Source organism: Otolemur garnettii, unplaced genomic scaffold, assembly GCF_000181295.1.
Source record: "Otolemur garnettii isolate 467f Iridium unplaced genomic scaffold, OtoGar3 scaffold00166, whole genome shotgun sequence".
NCBI classification, from domain to species: domain Eukaryota; kingdom Metazoa; phylum Chordata; class Mammalia; order Primates; family Galagidae; genus Otolemur; species Otolemur garnettii.
In genome coordinates this window covers 3,170,857-3,186,795 of record NW_003852561.1, presented here as the reverse complement: position 1 = coordinate 3,186,795, position 15,939 = coordinate 3,170,857, and the positions used below count along the sequence as shown (strand labels likewise).

Sequence of the window (15,939 nt, the reverse complement as noted above, 5' to 3'; positions counted from 1 at the left end):
AAAAAAAAAAAAAAAGGTTAATTTATAAAACTTCAGGAAAGATTAGGCAGATCAGATTTTAAAAGAACAATAAGATATAGAGAACATGGGCTTTCCAACACATTGCAGGGAACCAGAGATCAGAGCTGGGCTAAACAAGGGAAAGGGACCAGAAGATGGATCCAGATTTCTGAGAGGATTTGTCTAATCTGACCACCTTACCTGGTGGGGAGTAAGGGAAAAGGTGAGACTTCTCCCCTCATCCTCATCTCATTGTTACTAGGCACCACACCAATTATTTCCTCCTCTTTCCTTCCCTACTTCTTACACACCAGCCATCAGCATCAATGTGAAAACCACTGCTTGGATTATATAGGTAATTTCCAAAACTACACCTGCTATCAGAGCAATCAATAATGGGGCAAATAAGCAGGGTACTGATAACGGAAGCCCAGCACCCAACTCTCACGCTGGAGTACCTAATTCTCACGCTGACAGAGAAAAGTACTCCAACAAGGCGTGACTGAGGAGTTAAGAGGAGCAATTTAGGCAAGTCTCAGCAATGGGCACCACCACAGTTTACAGTTAATGGTAGTCTGAGTGTTTCTAATGAATGATACTCTCCCTCTCCCTCCACCAAGGTTTAACAGGCATTTTAGGCATGTCCCAGTCTGTTTAGAACCAACCCTATTAATCCCCGTTTCTGATGAGAAGAGACAGAAATGTAATGAGGCTAATTTATGTAGAGTGTGTGACCCATCCTGAGGCTAATGAAAATGTATCACACCTGCTTATTTACACGCTGGTGATAGCATTCCTTTCACAGGGCTCAGAATTCAAGAGTTAGGAAGGTCTCGTATACCCAACAATTAGAGAACTCCAGATCATTAAATAAAGGCCATAAAATCCAAGTGTTAAATTTTTTTCCCTTTATTGATTTATAATCCTTAATAAACTAGCATGTTCCAAAATAATTTTAAAAGATAACATTTACTAAATTACTTATTGCATTATTGTGTGCCAGGCACAGTATAAGGTACTTTATGTGCATTATCTCAATCCTGAAAATAACATTACTAGGAAGATCCTGTTATTCTTCCTTTAAAGATGAGGAAATCAACACTTAGACTATTACTCACATAGCTAGTAAGGGGCAGATCTAAGATTCAAACCCATGAAGGTCTGCCCAGTGCCCTGGCCAACCAGTCTACCTAAGCACCAAAAGGGGCTCTTACCTTTGGTGAGTAATACTTTGCTGCAACCTGCCCCAGCAGCAGATCTCAGAATTGTCCCCAGGTTCCCAGGGTCACGGAGATTGTCACAAATCAACAATATGGGCAGTGAATGGTGAAGCTGTGTCTTTGGATATGTCATCTTAACATGGTCAGGTTTGGCAAATATCCCTGAGGAAACAGGAGATTCACTTCTCTGACGTGGACATGGGGAATAATCACACTTTTCATTTATTTACCATTCTTTACATATTCTTAATTACATAGGGAGTACATGAATACACTCTGAAAAAATTCAAACATCATAAAATTCTACCAGTGATACTCTCTGCCCCCAGCTGTGCTGAGTTTTGGAATGTGTCCTTTCAGAACTTGTTCTATGTATCTACCTACATATATACACTTCTACCCATATGTAGCAACTTTTTAGTTTTGGGGTTTTTTTTTTTTTCTTTGAGACAAGAGTTTCACTCTGTCACCCAGGCTGGAGTGCAATGGTGCAATCATAGCTCCTTGTAGCTGCAGCCACCACAAACTCACAGGCCCAAGTGATCCTCCTGCTTCAGGATCCTGAGTAGCTGGGATTACAAGTGTATATCACCACACCAGATACTTTTTTTTTTTTTTTTTGTAGTTTTTGGCTGGGGCTGGATTTGAACCTGCCACCTCTGGCATATGGGGCCAGCACCCCACTCCTTTGAGCCACAGGTGCCACCCCCACACCAGACACTTTTATTATAGGAATAAGCCACTTACACCTGGCAGGAGGTTTTCTTTTTTGCAGTGTGGCTGGGGCCGGGTTTGAACCCGCCACCTTTGGTACATGGGGCTGGTGCCCTACTCATTGAGCCACAGGTTTTCTTTTTTAACATAAAAAAGTATTCTTTATATATTCTACAATTTACTTATTTTGTTCAATAACATAACATGTCTTGAAAAATGTAACATAATTGGTGGGGGTGGTGGCTCATGCCTGTAATCCCAGCACTTTGGGAGGCTGAGGTGGGTGGACTGCCTGAGCTCATGAGTTCAAGACCACTCTGAGCTAGAGTGAGGCCTCCATCTCTAAAAATAGCCGGGGGTTGTGGTGGGTGCCCGTAGTCCCAGCTACTTGGGAGGCTGAGGCAAGAGAATCGCTTAAACCCAAGAATCTGAAGTTGCTGTGAGCTGTGATGCCACAGCACTCTACTGAGGGAGACATAATACAACTCTGTCTCACAAAAAAAAAAAAAAATTTCCTCTGAAACATGCTCCAAAGAGACTGTGTAGTTTTTTGAATTTTACTAGCATTTTGCTGTGTATAATTGCTCCAATAAATGGACTACTGCCTGAAGTTAGGAAAAGAATAAAGTAGTGCATGAACTGAAATATAACATGATGAAAAACTTAAGATTCTTTCCAAAAGACAATGCAGGTAAAAAGCCTGGAGGCAATGGAATGGCATGTGTTTGCTATAAAAGATCCCATACTTAAGAGTCACAGTTGAACCAAAGACCATTTGGCAGAGCAAGGAACCTCTGAAGTCCTCTAACTTCTACTTGAAGGTCTGTGATGATGAGAATCCACTACTTATAAAGGCCCTACTTACATCACTGAATTTTAGAGAGTACCTGAAGTTTGACAGGTAGTGCTAGTTCTATCAACTTCTCCCTTTATTTCCCTAAAATCTAAAATACAGCAACATAAAGACAAGCTGAATGTAATTTTTTTTTTGAGATAGAGTCTCATTATGTCACCCTTGGTAGAGAGCTGTGGCATCACAACTCATAGCAACCTCAAACTCCTGGGCTTAAGCGATTCTCTTGCCTCAGCCTCCTAAGTAGCTGGGACTACAGGCGCCTGCCACAAAGCCCACCTATTTTTTTGGTGCAGTTGTCCAATGCTGTTTAGCTGGCCCCGGCTGGGTTCGAACCCACCAGCCTCAGTGTATGTGGATGGCGCTGAAACCACTGTGCTACAGGTGCAGAGTCTGAATATAAATTTTAAGCTATGAAATGATCAAAGTGGTCATAATGATGGAGGCGGCTACTTAAGTCCAAGATGGGCTTGCCACTATTAGTATACACGCCCAAAGTGGCAAGTACTTTAAAAATGAATGACACTTTCCCTGAAGCATGGAGCAGATATTAGAGAGGTGTAGCTAATGAGAGCTTGACTACTTGGTGTAATTCTAGGTATTCAGTGGTCCAAGCTTCCATCCTAGGGTTTAAGAGTTCTAAGCGTAGGGCCACAGATCCTTGTGACTTGCTGGGTTATAGGGACAAGAGATGGTTCCCCAGAATTTCCTCTCCCAGTTTACAATCCAAGGATGGAATCAGTGATCCCACTATAGGAAACATGCACATATCATGGGTATAAGAGCCCTGGTCTAGACATTCGAACCTTGGAGATAACGCCCCCTCTTCCAATTCTTCCTTACCATTTAAGACAAACCTTGAACCTTCAGTTCTCAGATCTTAAATATAAATCCAATGTCAAGAAAGTATAAAGAATTTATCTTCCCATATGTAGATCAAAGACTTTCTAAGAACTACTAGACATTATGGTTACATAATACCTTAAGTTAGAGTCAACCAAATGAAGAAACACTCTGGAAGATGAGCTTCTCTGTTCACTAGGATAAACAGGGCAATTAATAGTAGTTTATACCTTATTCCTTATACTTGCTTCTGGAATAGTATTTGAAGATAGCTACTGCCATACACATAGAAGTTTTGTGAAAATGTAAGGCTACATCTTTTAGTAAACATTTTCTTAATTTTTAGCCTGACATTAAAGTTTGAAGAAGGGACCTACAAAGTATAAGCTTTGATGAAACAGTGGTTCTTCCTAGAGACTATCAAGAGCCAAAATACAAGTCATGGTAAAAAACTGGCTTCAATTTCCATTGAAAATACTGTTAAGATGCATAGGTATGAGAATTGTATCTTTCTGGGTGTTTTAAGAAAGTTTAGACAGTAACACTTTGAATACAGTTTAAATAATGTTTGTTACCCTAAAAAAGAATAAACAAGTAATCCTAGGTCTCTATGCCTAGTGATACACTGTGTAACCACTGACCCATTATTCCTTGTGGCGCTACTAGGTCGGACCAATCCTTGATATCCTCAAACTTCACCTTAATCAGGCTGACACCTTTCAGCTTATCGACTGGCAGTTCCTTTATGTATTCCAGACGACTAAAGAAGAAAACTTTTGGCACAGCTCCAGCCTGGAGAGCGTCTGCAATGAGCCGGCGACCTTCCAGCAGGATCTTCCCTTGCTTTTCCCGAAATGGCCTGGACTTAACTATTGTCATGACACTACTGTGGGTGGAAATAAAAAAACAAGTAAATTACTAAGAGCCTCATTACTGAGACACACCTAGTTCTAACAGACTTAAAGAGCTTGCGGCAGTCAGAAACAACTTCCAAAGAAGACACTTATTTCCACTCTCCATGCACAATAAAAACCAGCGCGTTGGACTGGGAGAAGTCCTCCACAAGGGGCAAGAGGAGGTTGAGGTACCGCTGTGAGGCGGGAAAGGAAACAAGAACACTCGACAAGCCTCGGGAATACATCACCTCAGCCTCCTATCCCCTGGAAAGGCCTTATCGTAGCGAAGCCCAGAGTCTTCCCAGGTGCTGGGCGTCTGGGATGGGGGCACCTGAAGCGTCTGTTTCTGCTGCTGCTCACGGGGACTGGCCTCGGAGGCCGCCTTGCGGGGTGGCTTCTCAGGAGCGCGCTTCCGTTCCACCACCTGTCCGGAGGGAAACACCACTTTCACCGGGCTCCGCCGCAGCGCTCGGACCCAGCGCCGCGCCTCGAGGTCCCAGGTCTGGACCACTGGCAGCAACGGTCGCGTGGCTAATCCAACACGCCGCGCCAACGCCGCCATCTTCCCCGGGCCTTGGCGTCCGTCAAGAACGCGCGCCGGCGGCAATCAGTGACGTCACCGTGCGGCGCGGCGGCGGTGGGCAGGGCGGCGCGGCGCGGTGACGGCTCAGAGACTGCGGGAGTCATGGCTGCTCGCCGATTTCTGCACTTCGTCTTCAAAGTGGGAAACCGCTTCCACACCGCGCGTTTCTATCGGGATGTCCTGGGAATGAAGGTGCAGTCCGGGACAGATTGGGGCTGGCCCATCAGGCTGGAACGGGCGCCTGAGCCGCCCCGGCAGAGGGAGGGGAGAAATGGGTGTGTCGTCAACCTCAGCAGGAAGGTTTCCGACCTTAGGCCTGGGACAGCCGGTTGGCACTGCGTGGGTTTCAGCTTCAGGAAGCGTCGGGAATCACTAGTTTAATAGGCTTTTGTGGCGGCTAAATTCAAGTTCATTCACAAATATTTATTGAGATCTGTCCTTGTGGAGCTTGTAGTCTACAGGGAAAGTCAGCAATTAGAAAGTTATATAATACTTTCCCAATTAACAGTAACCTTGTCTCTTCCCGTTTGGAGTCTTTGGTATAATCAGCGTATTCAGAATTCTGCTTCTATTAGAGCTAGTCTTTATGGTCCCTCGTGCATACTCAGTCTCTGTGTAAATGCTCCGATTCTCCTTTCAGTAATCTAGATCTAAATAATGAGGTCCGAACCCAGATTCTTTCCAACACCTGGAAGCAGCCTCTGTCCAGTCCTGAGAAGCTCTGATGCTGCAGGGGATTGCTTGGCTAGAAAAGCAGCCAAGTTATTGGGGAGCTCCTGATAAGCCGGGGAACACACCAGTAAGGAAAGCTTTAGAGATACAAGGGCATGGCTTAATGTAGAGACAGTGCAGTTGACTTGGAGTGCAAAGGGAGTTAACTGAATTCGTAAGTCATTTTTAAAATATTTGCTGTTTTACAGGTTATGTAGAGTTTTGGCAACAACAGTATGAATGACTCTGGTATATATCTTCAGAGTCATGGTCTGGGTTGGAGTGGAAGTGAGAATTGAATTTGTACATACCCCACAGGAATGAATGAGAATTTGATAATTGATAACAAAACTGCAAAGCTTTCCCTTCTTGTATTTCCTCATTGATCAAAGAATTGTTGTGAAGATTAAATACATTATATATCAGTATTTGACATATAGATAGATAGCATATAGGTGTTTACTGCTATTATAAAAATAAAATAAAAGGAGAGATTTTCCAACCTGGCTGGTCTGAAAATAATTCATGGAGACCTTGCTTACAAATTGACTTCTATAGACAGTAGGATTTCCACAGATAGAAATTCCCCTCTTTAGAGGGGAGTTACACTAGAAAAACTGAATAGCCAATATAAAGATAACATGTTTGGGAAACCATTTTTTTTTTTTTTTAAAGATAAGAGTCTCATGGACGGCACCTGTGGCTCAGCAGGTAGGGCGCCAGCCCCACATACCAAGGGTGGTGGGTTCAAACCTGGCCCCGGCCAAACTGCAACAACAAAAAAAATAGCTGGGTGTTTTGGTGAGCACCTGTAGTCCCAGCTACTCAGGAGGCTGAGGCAAGAGAATCGCCTAAGCCCAAGAGTTGGAGGTTGTTGTGAGCTGTGACGCCATGGCACTCTATTGAGGGCGATGGGCAATAAAGTGAGACTCTGTCTCTAAAAAAAATAAAAAATAAATAGAGTCTCACTTTGTTGATTCCAGTAGAGTGCTATGGAGTCATAGATCACAGCAACCTCAAACTCTTGGGCTCAGGTGATCCTCCTGCCTCCCAAGTAGCTGGGACCACAGGTGCCTGCTACAATGCCCAGCTATTTTTAGAGATGGGGTCTCGCTCTTAGGGACCTCATTCTTTTTTTTATTGAGACAGGGTCTCACTTTCACCCTCAGTAGAGTGCTGTGATGTCATAGCTCACAGCAACCTCAAACTCCTGGCCTCAAGTAATTCTCTTACCTCAGCCTCCCTAGTAGCTGGGGCTACAAGGTGCCCGCCACAATGCCTGGCTATTTTTGTTTGTTTGTTTGTTTAGCAGGCCCAGGCCTGGTTTAAACCCACTAGCCCTGGAGTATGTGGCCAGCGCTCTAACCACTGAGCAACAGGTGCCCCCAAGGGACCTCATATTTTTTAACAGGTTGGTATCGTGATCAGAACTGTGCTTCAGGGACATGTTTTTATTGTAGTATTAAGGCAAGAGATTGACAAAGATGATTTTTAATAACCTGAGAGAAATGATGAAACTTGAATGGAGCAGTAGCAGTGGGAATCAAAAAGGAAAACGAAAATGAACACATTGAGAGGCTATGGTATACAAAGTTCTGTATTAGATGCTTTAATAAGTTATCCTTTTATACAACATATTAGGAGACTGAGACTCAGATCCAGCTTAATTCAGTAGGGTTACCCAAGTACTGAGTGACAGTCAGAATTCCAAATCAGACTTCTCTAATGTGGAAAGCCATTCTTTATCCTCACTACACAGTACTGCTTCCCAATCTATTAATAAATTTGCTTGGTAGCCTAACCCCTGGGGTCAATCTGTTCTTTCTTACCTCTACTACTTCTAGCCTGGGAGAAATACAAAGCTCATTTTCTTTTGTTTTTTTATAAGTAAAGCTTAGAAGTGATAACATCTGTGTTTTGACATTTTAGTTTGTGCTAAAGACACTGTGAGCAATACTAGTAAAACTTTACAATTTATTCTAATTCTCTTACTAGGTTCTGCGGCATGAGGAATTTGAAGAAGGCTGCAAAGCTGCCTGTAATGGGTATGATACCTTGTTTCTTAGAATCTCTAGGCTCTGAATACTCCTGGAGAACAGAAGATGGTTTTTCAAAGTGAGTACAAGGTAGTGGGATTTAAAAAAGAGAGAGAGAGACAATAAGGGAAGCAATTTCAAGAACACTGGGAAAATATACTCTTGTTTTTCTACCTTCTCATACAACACTCATGACACAACAAGCAGTTCTCTTTAAATACCAGGTAGATGTCCTGTTATTTCGTTCACTTCTGACTCTGCTTAAAATTAATGTCAGATCCACAAGTTAAGGGCTCAGTCCGACAAGACTGTCCCTACTTGAGATGTCAGTCACAAGTCTGGACCTCCAGATTTCTGACTTACCATCTGTAAGTTGGGAGTTCCCATACCCCTTTCCTTGGGTTTAATAATTTGCTACAGTGGCTCACAGAACTCAAGGAAATAACTTTGCTTATGTTTTCTAGTTTATTATAAAGGGTACAACTTAGAAACTGCCAGATAAAAGAGACACATAGGGCAAGGTATGGAAGAGGGAAGGTGCAGAGCTTCCATGCCCTTCTGGGCAGGCTGGTCTCCCAATACTGCCATGTGTTCAGCATCCTGGGAGCTTGTTGCATCTTGTTTAAGAGTTTTTATACAAAGACTGGGCACGGTGGTTCACACCTGTAATCCTAGCACTTTGGGAGGCCAAGGTGGGTGGATTGCCCTGAGCTCACGGGTTTGAGACCAGCCTGAACAAGAGCAAGACCCCGTCTCAAAAAATAGCTGGGCATTGTGGTAGGTGCCTATAGTCCCAGTTTCTCGGGAGGCTAAGGCAGGAGGATCACTTAAGCCCAAGAGTTTGAAGTTGCTGTGAGCTGTGAGGCCATAGCATTCCACCAAGGGCAACAAATGAGACTCTTTTTTAAAAAAAAGAGTTTTCATACAGCTTAGTAGAACCTAACTTCCATCTTCCTCCGTCCCAGAGGTCTGTGGGTAGGACTGAAATTTCCAGCCCTGTAGTCATTCATCTTTTTGGTGCTCAGTCCCATCAAGTCACCAATTAGCATATACTCAGGGATGATGAAAAGGGCCTTATTATGATTTCAAGAGTTTTAGGAACTCTGTGACAGGAACCACAGACTCAGACCAAATATATTTCACATTATACCACAAACACAAATAAATATATACTCTGGATGAAGCAGTGGCTATTGAGTGTCTTAAGTTTAGTAGCTATAGCAAGTTGGAAAATCCCAGGGCCTTTTGGATATTACAAGCTTTATTGATTGATATACAAGGGAAATAAACCAAGGTCCAGTTGGAGAATTATCTTTAGGAATCCGTTTCCTGCATTAAAGAAAAGGTAGAATGACTCTTTCCCTCAACTAAATGCTGCATAGATGGTATTTGGAGTGTGTAGCTGGGGCCCATGAGCCCTGTCCATAGATTCTTTCAGCACCATCTTTTTTTTTTTTTTTTGAGACGGAGAGCCTCAAGCTATCCCCGGGTAGAGTGCCATGGCATCACGCTCACAGCAACCTCCAACTCCTGGGCTCAAGCGAGTCTCCTGCCTCAGCCTCCCAAGTAGCTGGGACTATAGGCACCCGCCACAACACCTGGCCATTTTTTGGTTGCAGCCGTCATTGTTGTTTGGCGGGCCCGGGCTGGGGATTCGAACCCGCCACCTTAGGTGTATGTGGCTGGTGCCTTAGCCGCTTGAGCCACAGGCGCTGAGCCTCAGCACCATCTGAAATCATCTCATCCTTAGATTACTTTTAGAACTGGAAAGGTTCACTTCTCTGTTCTTCATGGTTAGCCTGGGCCAGGTTTGTCTCTCGTCACTGAATTCATTTACTTTTATTTTTCTAGGCCTTACGATGGTAGATGGAGTAAAACAATGGTGGGATTTGGGCCTGAGGATGATCATTTTGTTGTAGAACTGACTTACAATTATGGCATTGGAGACTACAAGCTTGGCAATGACTTCATGGTAAATATTTTTTTTTCTAGCAGGTTTTGACTAGAGTAGTTTTAATTTTCAGGGTGTTGAAGTTATGTGTCAATGAAGCGGTGACCTTTGAACATAAGCTCAAAGGATATAAGGAAGTTAGTCATGTGGTTGGTTATCTAGGGGAAGAGCGTTCCAGGCAGAGAATAGTCCATGCAGAAGCCCTCAAGTAGCACATGGCATGGTCAAGAAAATGCAAAGAAGCCACTGTGGCTGGAATAGAGAGAGCAAGGGGAGAGTCCTAGTGGCAGAAGAGTCAGAAGTGGCATGGGCTAGGACTGTGTTGGGCTTTTTAGGTCATCATAAGCCATCCCTGAGTAAAACAAAGGGCTCTGGGAGGATTTTGAGTGGAAGAAAAACAGGTCTGGCAACTGTTTTGAGAATAGACTGTAGTATGTATTTGGAAAGTTTACTTTGGCTGCAGAGTGGATGATAGATTGACAAGAGGCGGAAAAGCTGTTAGAATAATCCAAGCCAGAACAAAGCTGTTCTTTCTTTCTTTTATTTATTTATTTATTTACAAGGCTGGTCTTTCATCAGAGGACATAGGTGTGTACATTTCTAGGGATTTCGATTAAGTTAAAGAATTTTTTTGTTTAATAAGCAAAACCAAGTCATCTTAAATAGGTAGCTGGTGGGCCGACATAAGATCAAGATTTCTCTGGTGAGATCTTTAAAATTAGAAGAGATTTTCTTTGGTATGAGTAGTAAATGAATTAGACTTCACTGATTTGAATTTTTGTCCTATGATTCATGAAGGTCTGAATCTTTATGGGAGAAAACATGCAAAAATCTCTTTTTAAATCACTGGAAGAAAATTTTGAATGCCAATGAAATCTTAGATGATCTGACCTAAGGGCAATAGGGTTTTGGCTCATTATCATGATCATAAAAGATCTGTTGTGATTATTTACATGGACGGTACTGGGTTTTTTTGGTTTTTTGGTTTTTTTTTTTTTTTTTTTTTGTAGGGTATCACGCTTGCTTCTACTGAGGCTGTCAACAATGCCAGAAAGCTGCGATGGCCACTCAGGGAAATTGCAGAAGGTGTTTTTGAAACTGAGGCCCCAGGAGGATATAAGTTCTATTTGCAGAATCAGAATCCACCTCAGTCAGGTAATTATGCCAGGACTAGTAAAAGCTGCTGTTTAAAATCATCTATAATGGAAGAAGAAGGAAGCTGTATTTCTTTCTTTTGTAGTCTCTATATTGATGTGACATGTCCTTTCCAAGTTAAGGTTTTACTTGTTCTCTGAGAAGGTATGACCTTGTATTAGAAATGTACTTCATGACTACAGGGGATCAAGACTGGTTCTATTTTACTGGTAATTTTTTTTCTTTTTTTTTTTTTTAAGCAGTTTCTGGTTGGGGCTGGGTTTAAACCTGCCACCTCTGCCGTATGGGGCCAGCTCTCTACCCTTTTGAGCCACAGGTGCCGCCCTTTTTCTTTTTTTTTTTTGAGACAGTCTCACTATGTTGCACTGGGTAGAGTGCTATGGTATCACAACTCACAGCAACCTCAGACTCTGGGGCTTAAGTGATTCTCTTGCCTCAGCCTCCCAAGTAGCTGGGAGTATAGGTACCCACCACCATGGCTAGCTATTTTTTTGTTGTTGCAGTTGTAGTTGTTGTTTAGCAGGCCCAGGCCAGGTTCAAACCCGCCACCCTTGGCGCATGTGACTGGCGCTGTAACCACTGTGCTACGGGCACCAAGCCTTACTAGTAGTGTATTGATGATACAGGATTCTTTGAGCTGCAAATAACAGAAAACCCAACTAGTTTGGGTTAAGACATTAGAAAATTTCTTAATTCACAGAGCAGGTGTTCTATAGGTAGGAAAGATTTCAGGGTTACTTGTTTCAGCAGCTCAGCCACGGCATCAGGAACCCTGATTTTCTCTTTCTGTATTCTGTTGTCCTTGAGGGGGACTCTTCTTCTGGAGTCCCCTCATGGTTGCAGGATGGCAGCCAGTAGCAAATAGGGCTACATGCTTCTACATTCACATGTGATAGGAAAGGAAAAGACCAACTCCCCCCCTCCGCCCCCAGACAAGAGTCTCACTCTGTCTCTCAGCTAGAGGATACTGGCATCAACATAGCTCACTGCAGCCTCAAAGTCCTGTGCTTAAGTGACCCTTCTGCCTCAGCCTCTCAAGTTGCTGGGACTACATGCATGGGTTAATGCACCTGACTAGTTTTTCTGTTTTTAGTAGAAAAGGAGTCTTGCTCTAGCCCTTACTGGTCTCAAATTCCTTAGCTTAAGTGATCCTTGCACCTCAGCCTCCCAGAGTACTAAGTTTATAGGTCTGAGCCATACACCCATCCTAACTCTTGACTTCTTATTCCTGTTTTTTTAAGAGTGGAGGAAAAATTTCCTAGAAACTTCCAGTAAATGTTCTCGTCAGATTTAATTCACTGTGCCTGTTTCTGCATCAATTCCTGGCAAAAGAAGTGGGATTATCCCTAAACTAGTTAGTTATGCTGTTGGAGCCATGGTCAGTTTCCCCAACTCAAGTTTTGGTACTCAGTGCGTGAGGGGTGGAGTGAGGAGCCCACCATGCTGACTGCTGCACAGATTAAGAAAGAAGCTTTGCAAGGTGTGTTCTGTTCACTATAGAGGCAGTCTTATTCCTGCAAATTCAACTATCTGCCCCACCCAAACAAATGCAAAAAAGAGGGGAAATACTGGTGGATAGCAGGGGCAAGTCTGCCTGCCCTTCCACTCAGTGAGTGTATGCCTCCAGTGGACCTGAGAAGAGAGCATATAAACTTTCTTTCGCCTACTGGCCTGCCTTGGGTCCCAGGTGCCGGTCAGGCTGTGTCTGAGTATAGTCTTTTTTTTTTTTTTTTTTTTGAGACAGAGCCTCAAGCTGTCCCCCTGGGTAGAGTGCTGGTGGCATCAAAGCTCACAGCAACCTCCAACTCCTGGGCTCAAGTGAGTCTCCTGCCTCCGCCTCCCAAGTAGCTGGGACCACAGGCACCTGCCACAACACCTGGCTATTTTTTGGTTGCAGCCGCCATTGTTCTTTGGTGGGCCCAGGCTGGATTCGAACCCGCCACCTTAGGTGTATGTGGCTGGTGCCTTAGCCACTTGAGCCACAGGCGCCGAGCCTGAGTATAGTCTTTAAAACTGTTTTTCATCTGGTGCTAAGCCAAAGAAAGAATATTCCAGTGTGGGAGGTCAGGCTGGCTGTGTGGGACTTACTGAGGGATGATATTTCTGTACTTCACTGGTGATTGAAGAGATTTTTATGATTATTTTTGTTGATAGGTGTTTGTTACATCAGTTTTTGTTTGTTTGTTTTTTATGAGACAGAGTTTCACTTATTAACCCTTGGTAGAGTGCTGTGAAGTCACAGCTCACAGCAGCCTCCAACTCCTTGGGCTTAGGCGATTCTCTTGCCTCAGCCTCCCAAGTAGCTGGGCCTACAGGTGCCCGCTACAATGCCTGGCTATTGTTTTGTTGCAGTTTGGCTGGGGCTGGGTTTGAACCCACCACCCTCAGTATATGGGGCTGCTGCCCTACTCCCTGCCACAGGCACCGCCCTTTATTTTTTCTGAGACAGAGTTTCACTTTGTCGCACTTGGTAGAGTGCTATGCCATCATAACTCACAGCAACATCAAACTCCTGGGCTCAACCCATTCTCTTGGCTCAGCCTCCAGAGTAGCTGGGATTATAGATAGCTGCCACAATGCCTGGCTATTTTTAGAGACTGGGTCTCAATTTTGCTCAAGCTGGTCTGGAACTCCTGAGCTCAAGCAGTCCACCTGCCTTGGCCTCCCAGAGTGCGAGGGCTGCAGGCATGAGCCACTGTGCCCAGTAGTGTTTTTCAACCTTTTCTATCTCACAGCACACTGAAACCTTTAGTTAAACTCCTCAGGCACACTTAAATTATGTTGATTTAAAAAAAGAGTAAAAAAATATATTTACTATACTCAGAACTTCTCTCAAAACTATTAATTAATGATCTTTAAAAATGTAGCACACCTAAGAGCCTCTCAGCAGTGTGTCACAGCATATTAGTTGAAAATCACTGATCTGTGTACTGACTTTAAAACTTAACTCTGGAAACTAACTCCACTGTGCATTTTTTTTTTCAAGTCTTAGTGGTATTTCAGTATTTAATATAGAGCCCCACAAATCTAATGTTTTTGTCCTTTGGAATGATAGTACCTTTTCAGCATTAATTTCTTTTTTTTTTAATTTTTTATATCAGCATTAATTTCTGATTGGTACTGTATGTAGTCAGTTCTGTTTGTCTAGCTGGCATTCATCCTTCCTTTGAATTACTTGCTCTTGTGCAGTTTCACCAACTTGTTACCATTCCTGTCTTTAGTCCCCTCAGGCTCTGAGTCAGTTGGGATTTATTGGTTTTGCAATGAAAGGAGAAAATGAAAATTGAGACTGCTAAGCAAAGGCACTTATGAAAAACATTTATCTTAGTCACGATATGGCAATTCTGGCACACAGGACTGAGGCAGTGAAAACCAGAGACACATGTATTGAGTTTGTCATACTCAGATGCAGACATGGAACAGCTCTTCAGAAAGTCCCTTTATAATAAAGTTTCCAGTAATGTTAGGTCTTTTAACAAAACTTTCATTCTTTTTTTACAAAGTAATTGATTTTTCCTTAGATAAGAAAAAGAAAAAAAGGGCGGCACCTGTAGCTCAGTAGGTAGGATTCTGGTCACATACACCGAGGCTGGCAGGTTCGAACCCAGCCTGGGCCAGCTAACACAACAATGACAACTGCAACAACAACAACAAAAATAGCCAGGCATTGTGGCGGGCTTCTGTAATCCCAGCTACTTGGGAGGCTGAGGCAAGTTGGAGGTTGCTGTGAGCTGTGATGCCATAGCACTTTACTGAGGTCAACTTGAGATTCTGTCTCCAAAAAAAAAAGAAAGAAAGAGAAACAAATGAGAAAAAAACAGTACTTACATATCCAGAGATAACCACTATTAACATTTTAGAATATATCTTTCCAATCTTTTATCCCAAAAAAAGTATAATTAAGTATACACATCTCTTCATACTCCATTGTAGGAATTCCATTGTGTTATTACATTGTAGGAAGAGAAACAATTCTCTCTTGTTGGGTGTTTATGTTGTTCCTAGTGTTCCATTGTTCTAAGCAGCACTGTGATGAGTGTCTTTGTGATAAAAGGCCTTCATACATCCACAATTACTTTTTGAATTGCTGAAAATGGACTTGCTCTTTCAAAAGCAACAAATATTTTTGCCTTTTGACATGAGATGCCATCTTCCAGTAATTCACCAGAATGACAAACACAAAGGGAAAGCAGAGAGGCACCTGATACTTGTTCTCTAGGCCTTTTAGAAAACATGGAGTTGTTTCTTTGGCCACATAACATGCGAATCTACAAGAAAAGTGATGTTGTAGACATCAAGGGAATGGCTACTGTTCAAAAAGGCATGCCACAAAGATGTTACCATGGCAAAACTGGAAGAGTCTACAGTGTTACCCAGCATACTGTTGGCATTGTTGCAAACAAACAAGGGCAAGATTCTTGCCAAGAGGATTAATGTTCATATTGAGCCCTCTAAGAGCCTAGATAGCTTCCTGAAACACGTGAAGGAAAATGATCAGAAATAGAAAAAGCCAAAGAGAAAGATACCTGGGTTTAACTGATGTGCCCGCCTGCTCCACCCAGAGAAGCTCACTTTGTGCGAACCAACAGAAAGGAGCCTGAGCTCCTGGAACCCATTCCCTATGAATCCACGGCATAATAGGCATACAGCATAGCACATAGGAGAACCAAGAGAACCAGTTGAGCAGGAGCATAAAGTGCTGGGACCTATTCCCTGTGCATTCATGGCATAATAGGCATAGCAGGCTTTGTCACATTCAATGGAAAGACACCTCCTTGAGTTGCTGGAACCTTTCCCCAATGAATTCATGACATAACAGGTATTAAAAAATAAAAGACTACTGTAAAAAAAAAAAAAAAGCAATGAGTATTTTAAGGCTTTTGGTATATTCTATCAAATTATTGCCCAGAACTGTACTAATTTACACTCTAATAGTATTATATGGTTATGGTTTTCACCCCTCTTTGTGGTGGGGGG

General features: G+C 43.0%; 2 protein-coding genes across 5 annotated transcripts in view; one reads left to right on the top strand and one right to left on the bottom strand.

Moving 5' to 3' along the window:
- Positions 1–5,125, bottom strand: part of MRM3 (mitochondrial rRNA methyltransferase 3) — an 8,101-nt gene extending 2,976 nt beyond the window's left edge. The window contains exons 1-3 of one of the 4 annotated variants that reach the window (XM_003800119.3): positions 4,775–5,125; positions 4,272–4,516; positions 1,215–1,382 (exon numbers count right to left, since the gene is read on the bottom strand). In XM_003800119.3, the coding sequence (XP_003800167.2) occupies positions 1,215–1,382; positions 4,272–4,516; positions 4,775–5,088 (727 nt within the window). In that variant the 5' untranslated portion in view covers positions 5,089–5,125. Of the gene's footprint in view, positions 1–1,214; positions 1,383–4,271; positions 4,517–4,774 lie in introns of those variants that run through there. The other 3 variants (XM_023519249.1, XM_023519251.1, XM_023519250.1) reach the window with 3 other exon arrangements.
- A 5-nt stretch (positions 5,126–5,130) lies between these two features.
- Positions 5,131–15,939, top strand: part of GLOD4 (glyoxalase domain containing 4) — a 22,481-nt gene continuing 11,672 nt past the window's right edge. The window contains exons 1-4 of the mRNA XM_012811581.2: positions 5,131–5,301; positions 7,816–7,865; positions 9,708–9,828; positions 10,818–10,962. Of these exons, the coding sequence (XP_012667035.1) occupies positions 5,212–5,301; positions 7,816–7,865; positions 9,708–9,828; positions 10,818–10,962 (406 nt within the window). The 5' untranslated portion in view covers positions 5,131–5,211. The remainder of the gene's footprint in view (positions 5,302–7,815; positions 7,866–9,707; positions 9,829–10,817; positions 10,963–15,939) is intronic.